Here is a 21580-nt window from a genome sequence, read left to right as displayed (position 1 = left end):
GGCACAACTTTTCCTGTCAAAACAGTAAATGTAATTAATCACATTTTTATATGCGGATGAATATATGACACAGCTTTTACATTTGGTTTACAGCTTCAATTTCTTCCACAGTTCATTCCCCACTGCTCTTTATACCCGAACTAGTATCTCCTACTCACCACAATTGATATATAAAATGTAGCATCCCTAGTATATGCCCCCCAACTTCACAACGGGGTGAATTGGCATAAGGCTGGCCTTCGTAGGGTGCATCTAATAATGCACTCAAGCTGTGCTGCATGAGGACAGTTCCTTGGTGTTCACGGATGTGGGACACCAGGGAACAAAATCGGAACAGCAGGACAGGACACTGAAATTGGGACCGTCCCACCGAAAATAGGACAGCTGGAAGAGATGCTATTAGAGCACTCCCTCATTCCCAATGTTATTCTCACAGTTTATCTACTATTGCAATATTTCCGCACTGCATTTGCCAGTATAATTTCCCCATTTTTAGATCAGTGCCTCAAGCCATAAACATATGACAGAGAATTTAGTAGCAACTGTGCATGTGAATTGAGAAATGGAAAAAAAACTAATTACATTACTTGATCAGTTATTTTGTTTTTTTTCACATTGTGGTTTGTTATTCCTTTCAGTTTTCTGCTTAGAGCTGCATAATGTGTTGGTATTTTTTGAAATATATGATGATTATAACAAAGTATCCATTGTCTTTTCAGCAAATATTATGAAAAAGAAGCCCTTTTAATGGATCCAGTGGAAGGGCCAATCCTTGCTTCTTTATTGGGTAACAATCTAATAATGTTTTTTTTTTTTTTTTGTCTAAAGATGACATTTAGATGACATTTCTAAAGTGATCCGAAAAGTGCTACAGGTAGAATGTGAATGTATGAATGTGTGTTTGAATCTTTTTCTTATTGTTTAAAAATAAAAGATGGGATCTATTAGAAATAAATTGTTTCTATTTTGAGTAATTACAGATATTAGTCAGTGCTATTGTGAGGATTTGTGTGTGCAAATAAAAAATCTTTTTGTTGCCTTGTAATTGTTTTTATATCTTCATGTGACAGTAATTATATAAGAATCTTCCCCATGTTGGTAAACAGTAGCCATTAAGTATTAATACCAACAGGCTTCCATGGTCCTCTGTTGCCTTTTGTTGTCCCAGCTGATGTCTGCTGCCACTGATTCCAACCACCACTTACAGGATTATTCACTAAAGTGAGAATTCAAGGTGAATTTTAAATTTAAGTCCAGAGCAGCTAAACAGAAAGCTTATCGCTTCCAGTTAATCTATTTTCACCGTAAATTTGAAATTCACTTTGAATTTACCTTGAATTTTCATTTTAGTAAATAACCCTCTTAGTGTTTACCATTTTGCAAACTAGACATAAAGCATGTTTTCAAATTAATGCCTCAATTCAATATTTTTGGATAGGCTTTTTTAAATGATTTAATATTTCAAGATAAATGTTTAAAAGATTTTTCCCCAAACTATTAAAATATCAAAATATTAAATTATTTGGAAAGCTTATCCAATAGTATTAAATTGAGGCCTAATAACCTTAGCAACTCTACTAATAAACTATAAAAGGCTAACTCAGCATTGAACAGTTCACCTGTCATCATTTGAGCACTATTCTCCAGCCCAGCTTTGCTATGTTAGCCTAAATGTTGCAGTTTACTACAATGTGCTGTTTAGTGTTTCCATATACCTGACTTTAAAATAGATTAGATGTATTTTTTCATATAGGATGCAATGAGAGTTTGCAGTCATTAAATTGTCCTTCCCTATTTACATTTGTGAACTAGATTAGGTGTACATTTTAGTCAGAAAGGTAGTAGATAGGTAGCAGTTATTACTATTCAGCACAGGAACCATTTACAGGGTGACCAGACTTCCCGGTTTTACCGGGATCGTCCCGGTTTTCACCCGCTTGTCCCGGTTTCCAGAGAAACTTTCTTGGAACGCATAAATGTCCCGGTTTTGAATAGCCGGCTCCTTTCCCCTTGGGCTGACAGGGGAGATCCTTTCATCTCCCCTGCCAGCCCCATGCCTAGCAGGCTCTGCTATCTGCCTTCCTGGACCGGTGCGGAGATATAGGCATGTCAAGCAGGCAGTCTCCACACACACTGAATCCCTACACACACTACACCCCCTCACACAGGTAATATCCCCTCCACACACACACACACAGCACCCCCTCCACACACACACATACACGGAGCACCCGTTCCACACACACACGGCATCCGTTCCACACACACTTAACCCCTACACACACTACACTTTCACACACACTGCACCCTCCACACACACTCACGCTGAACCCCCCCACACACACTGCACTCTCCACACACTCACACAAAACAGTCTGTCTGTGTGTGTGTGTGTTCAACAGTCTGTGTGTTCAGAAGTTGCTGTGTATTCAGCAGTCTGTCTGTGTGTATGTGTTCAGCAGCCTGTGTGTATGTGTTCAGCAGCCTGTGTGTATGTGTTCAGCAGCCTGTGTGTATGTATTCAGCAGCCTGTGTGTATGTATTCAGCAGCCTGTGTGTGCGTATTCAGCAGTCTGTATATGTATTCAGCAGTCTGTATATGTATTCAGCAGTCTGTATATGTATTCAGCAGTCTGTCTGTGTGTATTCAGCAGTATGTCTGTGTGTGTGTATTCAGCAGTCTGTGTGTTCAACAGTCTGTGTGTGTGTTTGTGTGTATTTAGCAGTCTGTATGTGTATTCAGCAGTCTGTGTGTGTATTCAGTAGTCTGTGTGTGTCTGTGTGAATTTAGCAGTCTGTGTGTGTGTATTCAGCAGTCTGTTTGTCTGTGTGTATTCAGCAGTCTATGTGTGTATTGTATTTGTTGGAGGTACCATATGCTGTTAAGATGGCCCTGGTCTAAGGTATGTGTGTGTTCTGATCATGCACCTACAAAATGTAAATGAAAAGACACTCATTTGAGTACCAGGAAGGGGATGAGTTGTAACAACTACTTCTGGCCAGGAATAGGTTAAAATCTTCTAATGTGGATGTATGTCTCTGGGGTTTTTTTTGGGGGGGGGGGGGGTTTTAATCGATTTTTTTTTTTTTTTTTTTTGTCAATCTCTTTTTATTGAAATTTTGTTTTTTCATACCCTTGCGGGTCAAGAATATTTGAAATGTACATCAAACATAATCATGAAAACATAGTACGGCATGAACAATAGCATGTAAACGAAATCATGTACTAGAGAATGTGGGCCTGCAATGGTATGTTATCGTGAGTGTGTGAATTGCCTCGGGAGAATGGGTGAGTAACCATAATATGTGTGTAGGAATCCTATCGGGTTCTGAGTTATGGCCTTCTTCTATGTATACCCAGGGCCCATAGGGGCCTGGGGGGGGTACGTAGGTTTGGAGCGGTCACTCCCTCTTGTCAGTGGGGGGGATGAGGTGAGCTAGGAGTGGCTCAAGGCCAGCAGATTATGTGTAGTTATAACTGTGCAACGTAGAACATGTGTGGTAAAGTCTCTGTTGTTGGAGTCAGGCCTCAGGAGTAGGTCACTTGTCAATGGCCTGGTTGGGTGCGGGTATGCCCAAAGCGTGGCAGAATGTCGGGAACTCCTCAAGTGTGGAGAGTTTGTGAACAGGTCCGTGTCTAGTGACCACCAGGAATCTGGGTGACCTCCAATGGTATTCTATCCCCGCTTCTCTGAGGGTGCTGGTGACTTGGTTCAGCGATCTGCGCCATTGTAGCGTGGCTCTGGTGAGGTTTTGGTATATGTTAAGCTGTGCGCCTTCAAATGTGAGTGGCGTCTTGCCCCGGAGAGCAGTCATCAGGATTCTTTTGTCTTGAGAGGTAGCACAGCGGACAATCACGTCTCGGGCCAAGCTTGGGGCTGTCCTGCCCGAAGGTGGCAGGCGGTATATCCCATCCGTATTAAATTTCTTGGCCTGTGTAGGTGGCAGGATGGCGGCCACGAGGCGTCTCAGGTAGTGAGGTAATTCGTCTGAGGAGACGCCATCTGGTACTCCCCTTATTTTTATGTGGTTTCGCCTTGTCCTGTCGTCAAGGGCGATATAGTGGAGGGAGAGTGCTTGCTGTTGATTCTGGAGTGCCAGTACTGTGTCCTGCAAGGTGGTTAGTCCCTGTTTGATGTTAGTAACATCGTTCTCTGTGGTCTGAACCCTGACAGCTATAGCCTGCACGTCAGATTTAATGGCTGCTATGCTGGTCACCAGGAGGTTTTTGATTTCCCCAATTAGGTGTTGGAAGTCCCGCTGGGTGACTGGGGCAGACCCATCAGTGGTTCCCCCTGGTGTAGGTACCTGTTCTGGGGGTTGGGCATGTGGGCTGGGACCCCTGTGTACCTTCATGGTGTCCTGCTCCGCTGCTCCCGCCATTTTGGCTGGCGGCCTGTGTTGTTGCAGCATGGTGCTGATATCCCTGGACCCTGAAGCCGTCTCCGGTGGGGGTTTCTGGGACCGGCGGCCCATTTCTGCCCGAGTGTGTAAGGGTGCCGTATGGGGATCGTCCCCTGCTGAATCCTCTGGCTGATCGAGGCCGTCGAGGAATGCCGTCCAATCGAGGGCTGCAGCCGGCTTGTAGGCCGCGGGTCTGCGCTTCCAGCGGTTCACCCGTGCCGGGCACACAAACGGCATGGGAGGTAGTAGGGGAGAGTACCGATGGTGCCCCTGGTCAGGAGTGGGTAAGTTGGGGGTTTTATTCCCCACTTGTCGGGTTTTTTTGCGGGTTGCGGTCGGGAGCTGTGCTGAGGTGCGACCGCTCCGGCTTGTGGTCAGGCTCCGCCCCCCTTTTAATCGATTTTTGTATCGGTAACGGTAGTCCCAGTTTTTTATTTTCTAAATCTGGTCACCCTAACCATTTGACATAATTTTCTATTATTCTCAATAGGAATATATGGCAGCTGCCAATTACCAGCTGATCAAGGTTAGCTTATAGTTGTATCATGGAAAAAACATGGAGTTACTTACTTTAACCACAGCCATTTTAGTAAGTATCAGCGTATTGGTATTTGATTTTGGACACAGCTCCCACAGAGTTGAGATCACAAGTTACATTTTACGTAGTTAACAATTGCTGCTTTGAGGATACTCCAACTTTCTGTCAGATATATGTGTGTGTGTGTGTGTGTGTGTGTGTGTGTATATATATATATATATATATATATATATATATTTCTCGCACTATTTTGCTATTTATTGTTTGTATTTGGTTTGGTGGGGTTATCCTCATGAAAGTCCTGATATGGACTGAAACATTGATATGAAAACCCAAGTGTGATTAATAAAGACAAAATTTCCTTTAAGAAGTCCTGCGTGTGCCTTTCTTCATGGATATTTATTTCTCTCTCTCTTTCTATATATAGTTGTGCTCAAACGTTTGCATACCCTTTGAGAATTTGTAATATATGTACCATGAGTGAGCAGACAAAACACATTTATTTTATTTCTTATGGGAATCATATTCAACTGTAGGTTATAACAGAATGGCACTATTATAAAACAAAACATGGCAACAAAGAAAAAATGAATAACCCCTGTTCAAAAGTCTGCATACCTTACTACTACTACTGTGTATTGCCCCCTTTAGCATCAATGACAGGGTGCAGTCTTTTGTAATAGTTGCCTATGAGGCCCCTAATTCTTGCAGGTGGTATAGCTGCCCATTCGTCTTTGCAAATTGCCTCCAGGTCATGCAAAGTCTTTGGTCGTCATGAACTGCAAGTTTGAGATCTCCCCAGAGTGGCTCAATGATATTAAGGTCAGGAGACTGTGAAGGCCACTACAGAACCTTCACCTTTTTCTGCTGTAACCACTGGAGGGTCAACTTGATCTTGTGCTTAAGGTCATTGCCATGTTGGAAAGTCCATTAGCGTCTCATGTGCAGCCTTCATGCAGAAGAATGCAAATTGTCTGCCAGTATTTTCTGATAACATGCTGCATTCATCTTGCCATCAATTTCACAAGATTCCCAGTGCCTTCAGAGCTCACACAACCCCAAAACATCAATGAGCCACCACCATGCTTCACAGTGGGGATGATATTCTTTTTACTATAGGCCTTGTTGACCATAAGGTGTTGTCGGGATAATTGTAACTAGGCTTTTTTGTTTAAGTATTGTCGTATTATGCTCCTTGAAACAACCACATTGTCTTTTTCCTGAGCAGCCTGTATTTCTCATGAGGTTACCTCTGGATTTTTCTTTGTATCCTGAACAATTCTTCTGGCAGTTGTGGCTGAAATCTTTCTTAAACTACCTGACCTTGGCTTGATATCAAGCGATCCCCAAATGTTCGGCTTCTTAGTAAGTGATTGAACAGTACTGACTGTCATTTTCAATTCATTGGATATCTTTTTATATTTTTTTCCTTCTTTCTAAAGTCCCATTACATTGTTACGCAGGTCTTTTGACAGTTCTTTTCTGCTCCTCATGGCTCAGTATCTAGCCTGCTCAGTGCATCCATGTGAGAGCTAACAAACTCATTGACTATTTATACACAGACACTAATTGCAATTTAGGTGTGGAAAATTAACTTTTAATTGCCATTTTAACCTGTGTGTGTCACCTTATGTGTCTGTAACAAGGCCAAACATTCAAGGGTATGTAAACGTTTGATAAGGGCCATTTGGGGGATTTCTGTTAACATTATGTTATTGTTATTTTAAAATGAGCCAAACAACTATGTGATAATAAATGGCTTTATGTGATCTATATCCTTCAATAACATACTTTTTTTTTTTTTTTGCACGATCAGTCCCATTTTCAAAATCAATGCCAAAATGTCACAATTTCTGCCAGGGTATGCAAACTTTTGAGCAGTATATATATATATCTCTGTTGAACTAGAATTCCGAATACCTATTGGGCTTCACCAAGCTGTAGAGTTGCAACCTACACGATCATCCATACACCATGGGATCTTGAGCATTAAAGGCATACTTGATTAGACTCTGCTATTTATTCTGCAATTGTATTCCTTGTTGCTCTAACACAAATTTATTTTTAATCTGATAAATCTTTTATTGTAATTGAACAGTTGGCCCCTGTGCCCTGGAATACACAAAAATGAAAACAGCTGACCATTTCTGGACTGACCCTTCTGCCGATGAACTTGTCCAGAGGCATCGTATCCACAGCTCTCACTGCCGGCAAGACTCCCCCACTAAGAGGCCTGCACTGTGTGTGAGTGAGGATCACTTCAAACCTTTGTTGTTTTCAATAACGGGTATCTAGCCTTAGCCTTCCAGCAGTTCCTGGGTTCCACTTTCAATTAAACCCCTGTCATTTAAACAGTATACATTTATGACAGGCAAATGATTTTTATATTGCTTTTTATAGCATGGTAGTACAATTACTTATTTACTCTCAACTGGTCTATGTCCTAGTATATTCTACCTCTTTACTAAAACATGGCAAAGTTTCTTCTTCAGGCTTTTCAGGAAAACATGACTGGGACTTAAAGGATATTAATGGAATGTAAATTTCTTTTGTGCAATTTGTTTGGCAGTAATGTCAAGTATAATTATTCCTCTCACAATCTACCTTAGACTTCAGTTGCTTTTCAGTGTAATTCACAACCAGGTTTTTCTAATTAAAAAAAAAAAAAAAAAAAAAAACATTTTAAAGAACACTATAAGGTCACAAATATAAGGAAATCATACAAACATGTATTCCTGACCCTATAATGTTAAAAACACTAATTAGCCTCCTGATCCCCCTTAATTACAGTAAAAACAGAAAAATGTGCTTTTATTCCAGCGTTGGGTGGGTTCGCTGGCACTGATCTAGGCCGCACTGATCTGCCTCCTTGGCTGACATCATCAGAATTTATGATCCCATAGGAAAGCTTTGGACTGGCTGAGATTGTCAATTCTGATGATCTCAGCAAAGAAGGTGGGGCAGGGGAGGGAACCAAACGCTGCTCTGTCTACTCAGCATCTCCTCATAGAGTGTGTCTGTCAGTGTATGTCTGGGAGTGAATATGTGTCTGTCAGTGTATGACTGTTAGTGTGTGTTTGTGTCTATCAGCAAATGTGTATGTGTGTGTCGGTCAGTGTATGTCTGTAAGTGTGTGTCTGTTGGTGTATGACTGTGAGCGTGTTTGTCTGTAAGTGTGTGTTTGTGTCTGTCAGTGAATGTGTGTGTGTCAATCAGTGTATGTGTGTGTCTGTCACTGAGTGCGTCTCCCTGTCAGTTTGTCTGAGTGAGTGTTTGTCTCTGTCAGTGTGTCAAATCAGTGAGAATGTGTGTGTCATAGCAGTGAGTGTGTGTGTACGTCAGTGAGTGTGTGCCTGTCACTAAGTGGGTATGTCAGTGTGACTTGACATAAAGAGGTGGGGCAAATTTAGATTAGGGGAAGTTCCCGAGTTTCATCATGCCTAGGGTAGCAAAGTACACTAGTGACTGCAGGGACAGGCTATACTCAGCAGAACAACTACATTAAGCTGTAGTTGTTCTGGTGACTATAGAGTGCCTTTAATTTATTTGAATCATCGGATGGAAAATTAACACATACACATAGGATATAAAGCAATTTAGAGTATGTATTTCTGTTCAGAAATACCCTTTATTGAAATATTGAGAGATTCATTTTTGCAGATTATTTGGCATCCCTTATCTTGCAATATTATTACGTGGCCTAAATAATAGCAGGGCTCCGGTTTGGCGCATGCAGTATGTGTGACAAGCATTTGTATATACATTTGGAATAAATTAATGTCTGTTTTGAGTATTCAGCTCAATAATGACCTTATGTGGTCACTACAACCATAAACAGTTACACCTAGCATACTGCAGGCTGGTGTTGTGCTTACAAAGAAGTCCTGTAATATGCTCAGAGCCTTCTTCCCTCTTCACTACTATAATAAAGTCATGAAGCTTACAGACTTTGCATTGGAAATACATGTGTTCATTGCTGGGCAAAAGTCAGTGCTGGAGCAAAGCAGAAAATAAGTGGGATTATATAGGCTACATTTTTAAACACACATAGGTATACACATTATTATTATTATTTATATTGCGCCAACATATTCCGTAGCACACATGAGTTGGGAAGGATGGGGTTAAGCATACCGCACATATATCAAAATTCAACATGCTCTTTTTTTCTGAATGAACTTCTCTAAATATGAAAAATCAATCTATTATATTGCTGCTTTCGGTAGGAATTGCCCATAATTCAAAGAAAAAGGAAAGCTCTAGGGAGCTCATGTGAAGTTGGGAACAAACATAAAGGAGGTTTACCCCACGGTAGCTAGACAATTAGAAAAGAAAAACTGAAACATTCTCAACCATACAAAGTAACGAAACATAATGTTTGTTACAAAATACCTAAAATTGTGTATCTACTATTAAAATGGTTTGCACATTATAGGCTAGAGCTACAAATAGTTTTAGTACAATTAATTTGACATGTCATGACATGACAGTCCATTATACTTAGGTCAGTTTGAAGAAATAATTTGACATGTCTTAGGTTTCAATTTGATATTTTCTTTGCCGAAACATTTTACAGCATTATTAAATGAAGGGAGAATTTACTTGACATGTTTTTTTTACAACACACATGCTCATGTATCTGTTTACAATGTGTGCGTGTGTAAATTGCAAAGTATAAAAAAGTAAATTTTACATACATTTAAAAGAAATGTAATATTGATCTAATTCATCTCTCTTACAATTGGTGTCCCTTAAAATCCATAGAGCTAAATATACCAACAAGAAGCCATACAGGAAAATAGTTTTAATTATTCAAAATCTTTGTCACTCTTAAAAACAAGAGAAATTATATAGCATAGTATACATTTCCATATAAGATAGGTAACAGAGACAAGAAAAAAAACATAATTTCAAAATCCACTTAAACTGTGAAAATGATTGCAAAACAAGGAATTCATTCCAATATAATTGCGGTTTGTTTTGCACTCCAATTACACTTATTTTAGGGCTTGTGAGCAGTTTCACATATTATACTGTCCCCCCTATATTACAGAAAAGACCCTGTGTCCCCCAGTTTTTGAGTTAACATATTCTGGGATCTTCTCTACTACGTTTAAAAGGGACAGAGGGCATTACAATGTGGATGCTGACCACAGATTATTAGCAGTTGGATTCTGCAAATCATATAAGTGGAACTAACTAACAAAACAGCAAGTAAGGCACTGGAGAATTAAATGAGTAGTGTTCTAACTGTTATGTCACTAATGTAGACCAAAAAGAACAACAGTACTCGTTAGAGGAGCCACAGCAGTGCGGGTAAATTTAACCCCTTAAGGACCAAACTTCTGGAATAAAAGGGAATCATGACATGTCACACATGTCATGTGTCCTTAAGGAGTTAAAGTCCACATATTGTTATAAAACTGCTTATTCTTATATATCTGTGAATAGATGTATCGTATGTTATATAGGATTATAGCCATGTCATCATCATCATCAATATAATTGACTTTCAGATGTAAAAATGCTAATTAGCTGCTGTTTTTATATCCAGATTCAGAAAAGACATTCAAGTGGAAGTATGGATGACAGACCATCGCTGTCAGCACGGGATTATGTGGAATCATTACACCAAAATTCAAGAGCAACTCTTCTATATGGGAAGAACAACGTAATGGTTCAGCCTGTATGTCTATCAGGTTTTACATTATATATTTATATACTATCAATTTAAGTTGTGATTTTTCATTGAATTATTGCAGAAACCAAATGTTTAGGTCACATGCATGCACAAAAGGAGTACCGGGTGTGCCACCCTCATTTCTCTCCTCCAAATCCCACCTTAATTTCTCTCTTTTTAATGGTTACTACAACTAAAAAACACTCAGAGTAACCATCCCTTGACTGGTTTCCCTTAAATAAATAGCTAAAATGTGTCTGTGTTCCTGCATTGATGGAGTTCTCCAACGGTACTCAGGGTGGGCAGGCTGAGGGGTGAACATGGATGGCATGTTAGGGGTAGGCTTCCACCATGCTGTGTGTGCTGGTGTCAGATGCCAGATATGCACAGACTCGGGGGACCATAAAGTTTCCCTAAATGCAAACTTGTCATTATTACTGTAACCATTTATCCTCCAACTAGTTTGTTACCATATTTGTATGTTGTTCACCTGCTCTATTTACCTACTCTCTCCCCTTACCGGCGGTATTCCCCTAATTACCTATCTTATTTAATGCTTCTCGCCTTTCTAAATCTGACTTTGTCGTACACACAGACCATTTGTAAATATCACATCCAATATAATGGTTCAGTCAGAATGGGCCCTTCCATTCTTTAGGATTGTTATAGCTCCAAGAATGTTTATAGATCTTACCTTATCAGAGAAGCGCAGCAGGGGGCAGTTTATTGCTTTTGCGTTTTTTACTTTTTGAAAATTGAAAGAAAAAAAAGAAAAAGGATACACACTCTTAACACGTAAGCTAACGTGTTTTAGGTGTTTGGAGTGTCCCTTTAAGTTAATTTACTGTTATACTTTATTGCAGATTTGTTTGCTCCAACAAAAATCTAATACTATAATTACTAAATATATCCAATTTATTTCTACTTTACCTTCAAGCCAAACATTCTCAGACCTCCCCTGCACCTTCACCTTGAAAAATTTAAATTTTCGCACGGTGATATTTACTTGTGTGTAACATATTAACTTGTTGATATCAATGTAAGCCAGTATTTGCTTTTGTTTTATCACCTTGGACAACCTGTTCTGCATTCTTCCTCAGTTTATTGGAAATCATTCTACTAAAATGTACTATACGGATGCCAGTGCTGACAACACCTCTGAACGCACTTGTTGGCTGCAGTGTAGACAATTGTGCTTTAAGACATGTACACTCTGAGTTTAATTCACTAAAATGGAAATGGTTGAGATTTGTCAAATACATTTCACCTTATAGGCCAAAGTTACAAATTTAAAAAATAAATATAAAATGACCTAGGATTTGCAGTTCCTTTGTCAGTTCTCCCCAATGAGCAGTTTATAAACCGCTGTATGTCATGTGCAGCGTTGTCAAGATACATTCTGTTTTAATATTGATACAGACAATGGACTAATAGGGGGTATATACAGTTACATTAAAGGACCTTTACAATTCCTGTACTCAGAATACACTTTGGAGTAGCAGCCATTTGTAGTAATACTTTCTATCTAATTGTAGTCACTAGTAATGATGTGTTGCTTACTCAACTATTCTCTATGCTTTAAAGGAACAGTATAGTGTTAGAAATACAAATGTGTATTCCTATAGTGTCCGAGTCACCGTTTAGGTGACAGCCCCACCGCCAGTGTTAAAACATTAGTACTTACCTTTTAAATCCCTTTAACTTTTGTGCAGGAGCTTTTTAAAAAAATATATTGTTTTGTATTTTCTTTCAGAGAGATGATATGGAAGCCATTCCTGGATATTTATCGCTTCACCAAACTGCAGATATAATGACCTTAAAATGGACTCCAAACCAACTCATGAATGGCTCTGTGGGAGACCTAGACTATGAGAAAAGGTAATTGTATGCTCTTTGCTCACCTAGACAAATCGCTCAATAGACAACAATAAACTGAATGCATTTGATTTCAGCTTGGCAAGATGCAGTTTTATGGATCTTAGTGTTGAATAAAAGTACAACGCAAGTTATATTAATTTCCATGACTAATAGATGTCTGACAATTCCCAGTAGATGAACTGTGCAGCATAGAAGATATCTGCTACTCCCCCTTCACTAGAAATTTAGAAATACAAAATTGCTTTAAGTGTAAGAACATATGCCATGCAGATTTCAAAATATTATGATTTGTGGCATCATAAAGTACAGTCATTTTTAAATTCCATTACCCATAATTTAATGTTGATTGAAGGAATCATTATTTACCTACCTTTTAATATGTAGACTTATCACTTGAAGATTAAAGATCAGAAACAATAAAAAATATTTAACACAGAAAATGTATATGAGGAATTTTCACGCAGGATGATTCAGTGAGAAGGCAATATGATTGTATATTGATAGGCTACCCTTTAAGATTAGGCAATAACGTGGCAGTTTTTGATGTAACCAGTGGTGTATTTTGGATTTGTGCTGCCCAAGGCACAACTAGATTCGGGCACCCACAAAATCTAAATTTGCCCCCCCCAATTTGTGTCAAGGCCACTTTTTTGACTGACAGACACATGACCTTATTGATACATGCACTAATATACACTCACTGACAGATACAGTCATTGGCACACACATACAGTCATTGGCACACGCTGTTTAACCAACACACACTTTCACTGACACACCCACTCACTGACAGGCACACACTCACAGATACACATAAAATGACATACACACTGACACACACTCACAGGCAAAACCATTCTCACTGAAAGACACGCACACTTTCACTCACTCACAGACACACACTGACAGCTACACTCACTCACTTACAATAAGGTGGGCAGCCCCAGAACATGAGGCAAACAAGGCATTTGTCTGGGAGCTTGGTTTGGCATTTTTTGGCGCCCCCCTGAAAGTGCCGCCCTAGGCAAATGCCTTGTTTGCCTTGTGGTAAATACATCCCTGGATGTAACACCAATATCTCGTGCACATTGGAAAGTTCTCAGTTGTCCCCTGCTGTTATCTGTCTTTATCAGAAAGTTTACTTTAAAAAAAAAAAAAATGGTACTGTGGTTGTTATAATATATAGTGCATTAACCCCTTAAGGACTGGACTGTTTTTGCGATGTTGTACATTTGCGACCAGGCCTCTTTTTACACTTTTGTGGTGTTTGTGTTTAGCTGTAATTTTCCGCTCTCTCATTTACTGTTCCTATACAAATTATATATTGTTTTTTTCAGGACAAAAAAGGCTTTCTTTACATACCATTATTTATATAATCTCATGTAATTTAATTTTAAAAAACAAACAAATATGATGAAAAATTTAAAAAAATACCATTTTTTTTTAATTTTACTTGAAAAATCTTTTACTCATCTACAAAAGCGAATAAAAAAAACTGCTAAATAGATTAAAAATATTGTCCTGAGTTTTAAAATACCCAGTGTTTACATGCTTTTTTGCTTTTTTTTGCAAGTTATAGGGTTATAGGCAGGGCCGGACTGGCCCACCGGGATACCGGGAAATTTCCCGGTGGGCCGTCGGCACCTGGGGCCGGGGTGACCTGCGGCCGCAGGGAGAACTTGATTGGCAGCCGCAGGGGAAGCTCTTCTGGGCCGGCGGCCGGTGGGGGAGCAGGCTGTTCTGTCTCTGCTCCCCCTCCCTCGCGCGCAGCTTAATGAGACCGGAGCCGGAATATGACGTCATATTCCGGCTCCGGTCTTTTTCTAGCCCGCGAGAGAGGGGGAGCAGAGACAGAACAGCCTGCTCCCCCAGAACAGCCTGCTCCCCCACCGGCCGCCGGCCCAGAAGAGCTTCCCCTGCGGCCGCCAATCAAGTTCTCCCTGCGGCCGCCAGCACAGCAGTCTGCCCACCCACAGGTACCAAAAAGTATGTATGTCAGTGTGTGTGTGTGTGTGTGTCTGCCATGCTGTGTGTGTGTGTGTCTGTCATGCTGTGTGTGTGTGTGTCTGTCATGCTGTGTGTGTGTGTGTCATGCTGTGTGTGTGTGTGTGTGTCTGTCATGCTGTGTGTGTGTGTGTGTCTGTCATGCTGTGTGTGTGTGTCTGTCTGTCACTGTGTGTGTGTGTGTCTGTCATGCTGTGTGTGTGTCTGTCATGCTGTGTGTGTGTCTGTCATGCTGTGTGTGTGTGTCTGTCATGCTGTGTGTGTGTCTGTCATGCTGTGTGTGTGTGTGTCTGTTTGTGTCATGGTGTGTGTCTGTGTCATGCTGTGTGTGTGTCTGTGTCATGCTGTGTGTCTGTCTGTGTCATGCTGTGTGTGAGTCTGTGTCATGCTGTGTGTGAGTCTGTGTCATGCTGTGTCTCTGTCTGTGTCATGCTGTGTGTGAGTCTGTGTCATGCTGTGTCTCTGTCTGTGTCATGCTGTGTGTATGTCTGTGTCATGCTGTGTGTCTGTCTGTGTCATGTGGTGTGTCTGTCTGTGTCATGCTGTGTGTCTGTCTGTGTCATGCGGTGTGTCTGTCTGTGTCATGCGGTGTGTCTGTCTGTGTCATGCGGTGTGTCTGTCTGTGTCATGCTGTGTGTCTGTCTGTGTCATGCTGTGTGTGTGTGTCTGTCTGTGTCATGCTGTGTGTCTGTATCATGGTGTGTGTGTCTGTCATGGTGTGTGTGTGTGTGTCAGTCGTGGTGTCTGTGTGTGTTTTTAAAAATAATGTTTAACTCACCTTTTTTTTTCCAACGTCGTGCTGGTCTCTGCCTCTATGACTGAGATCATCAAGCTTGATGATCTCAGCCAATCCGCACCGACACAGGAAGCGCCTCTAGTGACCGTCTGAGTGTCTGTCACTAGAGGTGTCACTAGGAAGCAATGTAAACACTGCCTTTTCTCTGCAAAGTCAGTGTTTACATTCAAAAGCCTGCAGGGACAGGCTATAGACACCAGAAACACTACATTAAGCTGTGTGTGTGTGCGCCTGCTAGTGAGCTTGCTTGCTTGCGTGTGTGTGTGTGTGTGTGTGTGTGCCTGCTAGTGAGTGAGCTTGGGTTTTTATGTCAATGAGCTTATGTATATTAGTGAAATTGTTTGTCTATGAGGCTGTGTATCAATGAGCTTGTGTGTGTCAGTGAGATTGTCTGTGTCTGCATGTGAGTATGCTTACTGTATAATTAAATGTTTTACTCTGAAAGGACCAATATATTATATTAGAAAAAGCTATATATATATATATATATATATATATATATATATATATATATATATATATATAACATAACTCTATTATCTGGTGGCAAGACATAGCCTTACATATTACATGCGACAATATATGGCGCAATGACTTATGGGGCTGGCATAGATTTTTTTTTTTCCAGGGCTGCTTTGTATCCCCAGTCCGGCCCTGGTTATAGGTACAAGTAGGATATTGCGATTTCAAAACATATATTCTTTCAAATTTATCAATAGTGACATTGTAACACTATTATCTGCCAAAAGTCTCTGAATAACACCCCACATGTACATATTTTTTTTAAAGTAGACAAACCAGGGTATTCAATATAGGGTATGTCCAGCCTTTTTTAGTAGCCACCTAGTCGCAAACACTGGCCAAAGTTAGCGTTCATATTTGTTTTCTGTGTGAAAAAACAAAAAAACTAAATTGAACGCTAATTTTGGCCAGTGCTTGTGACTAAGTGGCTACTAAAAAAGACTGGACATACCCCATTTGCAATACCTTTTGTTGTCTTCTTTTGCAAATGGTATGTCATCATGGGGGTAATTCTCATTCCTGGGCTACCATACGCTCTCAAAGGCAACATAACCAACCTGGCCATTTTCAATGTAAAAATATTTGACCCATATATTTGACCCTGTAACTTTCAAAAACGCTATAAAATCTGTACATGGGGGGTACTGTTATACTCGGGAGACTTATATATAAATATGCATATATATTTAAATTCTACGTGTATATTTATGTAATATTTTTACATAATTAAGTAATTTTATTAATTGCAATTTGAGGGACCTGCCTGCCAACCCTGGCCGAAATTCCAGAGAATTTAATTTGCTAGCACTGTATTTTACCCTGTAACTTTCTATGACACCCTAAAACCTGTACATGGGGGGTACCGTTTTACTCGGGAGACTTCACTGAACACAAATATTAGTGTTTCAAAACAGGAAAACATATCACAACAATTATATCATCAATAAAAGTGCTGTTTGTGTGTGAAAAATGCGAAACAAAGTCACTTTCACTGACAATATCATCGCTGTGATAGGTTTTGCTGTTTTGAATCACTAATATTTGTGTTCAGTGAAGTCTCCCGAGTAAAACGGTACCCCCCATGTACAGGTTTTAGGGTGTCATAGAAAGTTACAGGGTAAAATACAGTGCTAGCAAATTAAATTCTCTGGAATTTCGGCCTGGGTTGGCAGGCAGGTCCCTCAAATTGCAATTAATAAAATTACTTAATTATGTAAAAATATTACATAAATATACACATAGAATTTAAATATATAGGCATATTTATATATTTGAAGTCTACGTGTATATATTTATATAATTATTTATGTAATTTTGTATATGGACATATGTATATTTCGTTTTATATTTATTTATTTATATATACATAGATATATATACAATTTCATTCTAAGTGTATTTTGATATAAATATATATATATTTTAATATCAAAATACAGTTAGAATAAAATTGCATATAGATATGTAATTTTTTTTTAAATTTGTATTATTATTTTTAATTTTTTTAATTTAATTTAATGTACCGGTACTTATTATTTGTATTTTATAATAATATATATATATACAATATATATAGTTATTATATATATTATATATATACGTGTGTAATTTAATTATAAGTGTATTTTTATATTAATATATGTACATATTAATATAAAAATACACTTAGCATGACATTATATATATGATATATAGATGTATATTATATAGGTATAATATATGTCTATATATCATATATATATACACATATATAATTATTATTTTTTTTTTAGTAACTTTAACTTTAATTTTTTTTTTATTTTACACTAGCAGGGAGACTGCCTGTCAGCACAGACAGTCCCCCTGCAGGCAGACACATGGACACCTATTGTGACCATGTGGTCGCCCTGTTGGGCGATCACATGGCCACAGGGGTCCTAATCCGCCATGGGGAGACTGTCTGGGCTGCAGACAGTCTCCCCACAACGGGACCAACGCCGATCGCCGCCGGGGGAACGACGGCGATCAGGTAAGTACATCTGACCGTTAGGACGGTTCAGGACCGTCATCGGTCGGCAACGCAAAAATGCCGATGACGGTCCTGAACCGTCCTCGGTCGTTAAGGGGTTAAAATAAACAGACAAAATAAATAATAATATAGTTCTTTTTAAAATAATTTTAAGGGGGCAGGGCCGGAACGCCAAGATGGACGGTCGCAGGAGAGCTTGGCTCCTGCAAACTACAACTTATTAAGCCGTTAACTTAGGCTTTTCAGAGAATCTAACTACCTAACACTGCGACCCACAAAGCACAAAGGCTACTGAATCTGGGGAGAGGCTTGCTCTTGGAGTTTTAGCCCCTCGGAGGCGAGATCTCCGCGACTCTAAGCGGGAACTTAGCCGGCGGTGAGTGGGGTGGACGGCCGCTGTCCCACTATCCTGCCTGACGGAGCCTGAATGGCACTCTGAATCTCCGCGGACCCGGCCCTGTTCCCCCCCCTCTGGACCGGGGGGTTATCCCGGTCCTCACCCCATAGCCACACTCAGAACGTGGCAGCTAAGACCCGGCAACGACACCACGCCATTACACAGGCCCAGGGCCCACTCCTAAGATGGCGGAGACCATGTGCGAAATGGATGGCTGGTAGAATCCGGAGCAGCCTGACGGCTCCTGCTGACCCGACATCAACCACAACCAACAACAAGAAGACAATACAGGGCATCCTGAGGTGGAGGAGGGGAAACACTGAACTACCTGAAGTTGCCTTCCTGCACAGGGACCCAGGGAGCTGACACAGAGCACAAAGGCACCCTCCCTGTACTCACTGTAAGGAGCCTCCGGACCAGCAGCTCTGGAACCGCAACGCACCCAGCCCGCAGTCACACAACAGTCCAAGAAAGGCGCGGAAAGCTCCAGAGGACACTGGCAGTCATACCATAATCTACTCGGAACACGCACAGCGAACCTACACAACCGGGACCTGGGCCCCGCTCATGGGCCACCCTCACAGAACATACTTGTGGGGTAATATGGGGACTTATAGGGTGAAGGACTCACACAGCTGCCATGGACACTGAACCTAGGGCAAACGCAGTTACACCTAACATGGCTCATCTTACTATAATCAGTTAATGCTCATGCTAAACTACAGCGCAGTAACTGTTAACCAATGTTAAGCCTGTTGTATCGACTTTGTTTATACTTAAAAAATGTGCACGTACAAATGCCACAAATAAGTCTGTATGTATATATAAGTGAACGCTGTTGTGGCGTATGAAAAGTCATGTACCTACCTGCACAATAAAAATATATATAATATAAAAAATAAATAAATAATACTGCTTTGACACTTACATTCTTCCCGGAAATCGCCAGGCCTCCCCAACCTATTATCTGACTTTCAGGCTCTGCAGGCACACACTATGCAAACACACGTATGTAATATGAGTGTGTGGGGGGGATGGTTTACAGCTGCAGCAATTTTGCAGATTGCAGCTGCTCTTAACATCAGAAGACAGAAGCAGAGAGCTTTTCATCTCGTGACATGTCCTGCAGCAAATATACAAAAATTGTTACGTGTTATTTTTTTCAGAATTTATTACAAATTCGATGTTAAGTATGATTTGAGCGCAACACTTGTCTTTTGGGGGGGGGGGGGGGTTTATACAAAATTAAACCCTGCGTTTAAAATCCCACTTCTTTGGGGCTGCAGCAATGACTACAGTGCACAACAGCCCCAATCTATACAATATATACTCAATTTAGCTCTATTAGCACTGTGGCACATATACAGTTCTAATTGTGCTGGTTCCATGTCTTCATTTTGGGTTATGCTATTATTTAACTACTAAGGAGCCCTAGTAGATGTGGAACATTTCGCTGCAAAGAAGTAAATAATGTATTTTGTAGTTTGTAGCTTGCTGGACAAAACATCATATACTGGAGTGCACTATTGTGCTAACCACCCACTGGGAATGATACCACTCTTCTTCCATGGAAAATTAAAATAAAATATACTCTGGTATAAAAGAGAAAAATCAAACCACATCATATGCTGACACAATTTAACAGAAAACTACTATGCAGTGTTCTCTTCAAATAGATATCAACTGCAAATTGTTTCTTATTGTAAGATTTGATTTATACAGTCAAACTAATTTTAAAATAAAACTAAACATGTTCTGCCTCATCAGGTCAAAACTCTTTCAGAATGTTCCAGTTGAATTTTGTAACATACCCTCCAACTCTTTCAACAAACATTCTCTCTCTCTTACTAAATGGTTAAATGGACACTATAGTCACCAGAACAACTACAGCTGTAGTTGTTCTGGTGATTATAGTCAGTCCCTGTAGGCATTTTCATTAACACATACTGCCTTTTCAGAGAAAAGGCAGTGTTTACATTAAAGCCTAAGAATACATTCAGGGCCACTCTTCAGATGGCCACTGGAGGTGCTTCCTGGCTTAATGCTGCACAGAGCATGGAGCACTGAAATTTTCTCAAAGAGATGCATTGATTCTCGCCCCCACCCCGCCGCTTTTCCCTATCGTAAAGCATTGGATTGGCTGAGATCATCAATTTTGAAGATGTATGCCAAAGAGGCAGATTGGGTGCAGGGCGACGCTGGAAATTAGGTACATTTTTAACCCTTCCTGGGGTGGCAAGCCACCTAAATGGTGGTTTTTACACTACAGGGTCAGGAATACATGTTTGTGTTCCTATAATTATTTCAATAAACCATTTGGGAATATGTTAAGAGAATATATGTTACAAGCTCTGTTTAGGCAATTGGCTGTATATTGGAGACAAAAAAATATAAAATATTATATTTACACAACATATTAAAATGTAATATTCACAAGTTTGCTGATTAATTATGATTTATTTACTAAACTTAGAATTTAGAAGAATTGCCAAAGAAATTAAGATTGCATAGCACAAAATAGATCAATTCTGCAACTTAGCTGTTTTGGCCTACAATTTGAAATAAATTTTCCACAATTTATGGTTTTATTGAATAAACCCCAATATGTTTCTATCTATTATTCATTTTCATACTAATGTAGATGTATGTGTCTTTTGTTACTCAGGCATTTGTACTCTAAATATTAACATTTTCATTCCTGTGTGTATTTCTCTTGCTGTAAAAAAATACTTTTTTTTAGTGTCTATTGGGACTATGCAATGACTATTCGCCTAGAAGAAATAGTGTATCTGCATTGTCACCAGCAAGGTAAGATATATGTGTGATGTATAAACATTGAGCTATGCATACTTGATTGATTGCTTGCTTGGTGATGCCCTTACTGATTTACTGTAGCTATTTAGTCTTTGAATTGGTAGCAAGCAAGTTAGCCAACTATAATATTATAAACCTCTTTCTAGGCATACTAAATATAATTGTCACAGTTTTGTAATTGTGACATACAGTTTATTCTGCCATATATTAACTGATCCCATTGTGTCCTGTTAAACAGTAGACAGTGGAGGCACAGTGGTTCTAGTGAGTCAAGATGGAATACAGAGGCCACCACTTAGGTTCCCTCGGGGTGGACATCTCTTGCAATTCCTTTCTTGTTTGGAGAATGGTCTCCTCCCACATGGTCAGCTGGATCCACCATTATGGTCCCAAAGAGGAAAGGTAAATCAAAGCAGCAGGACATCTGTGTATATTTAACTATCCAACTTTTATGAACCTAATATGGCATATTCAAAAGTTTTGGTGAGATGGTAAGAGTTTATTCAACCATTAGTCAAATAATGGTCTGAGGTAACTTG

General features: G+C 39.9%; 1 protein-coding gene across 1 annotated transcript in view; it reads left to right on the top strand.

Annotated features, from left to right (window-relative positions):
- SGSM1 (small G protein signaling modulator 1) overlaps nucleotides 1-21580 on the top strand; it is a 218074-nt gene that overhangs the window by 164627 nt on the left and 31867 nt on the right. The window contains exons 6-11 of the mRNA XM_063454650.1: nucleotides 720-787; nucleotides 7041-7186; nucleotides 10497-10628; nucleotides 12376-12500; nucleotides 20968-21035; nucleotides 21280-21443. Of these exons, the coding sequence (XP_063310720.1) occupies nucleotides 720-787; nucleotides 7041-7186; nucleotides 10497-10628; nucleotides 12376-12500; nucleotides 20968-21035; nucleotides 21280-21443 (703 nt within the window). The remainder of the gene's footprint in view (nucleotides 1-719; nucleotides 788-7040; nucleotides 7187-10496; nucleotides 10629-12375; nucleotides 12501-20967; nucleotides 21036-21279; nucleotides 21444-21580) is intronic.

Source organism: Pelobates fuscus, chromosome 5 (assembly GCF_036172605.1).
Source record: "Pelobates fuscus isolate aPelFus1 chromosome 5, aPelFus1.pri, whole genome shotgun sequence".
Lineage (NCBI taxonomy): Eukaryota > Metazoa > Chordata > Amphibia > Anura > Pelobatidae > Pelobates > Pelobates fuscus.
Note: the sequence above shows the minus strand (reverse complement) of the source record. Positions and strands in the feature narration are given on the sequence as shown.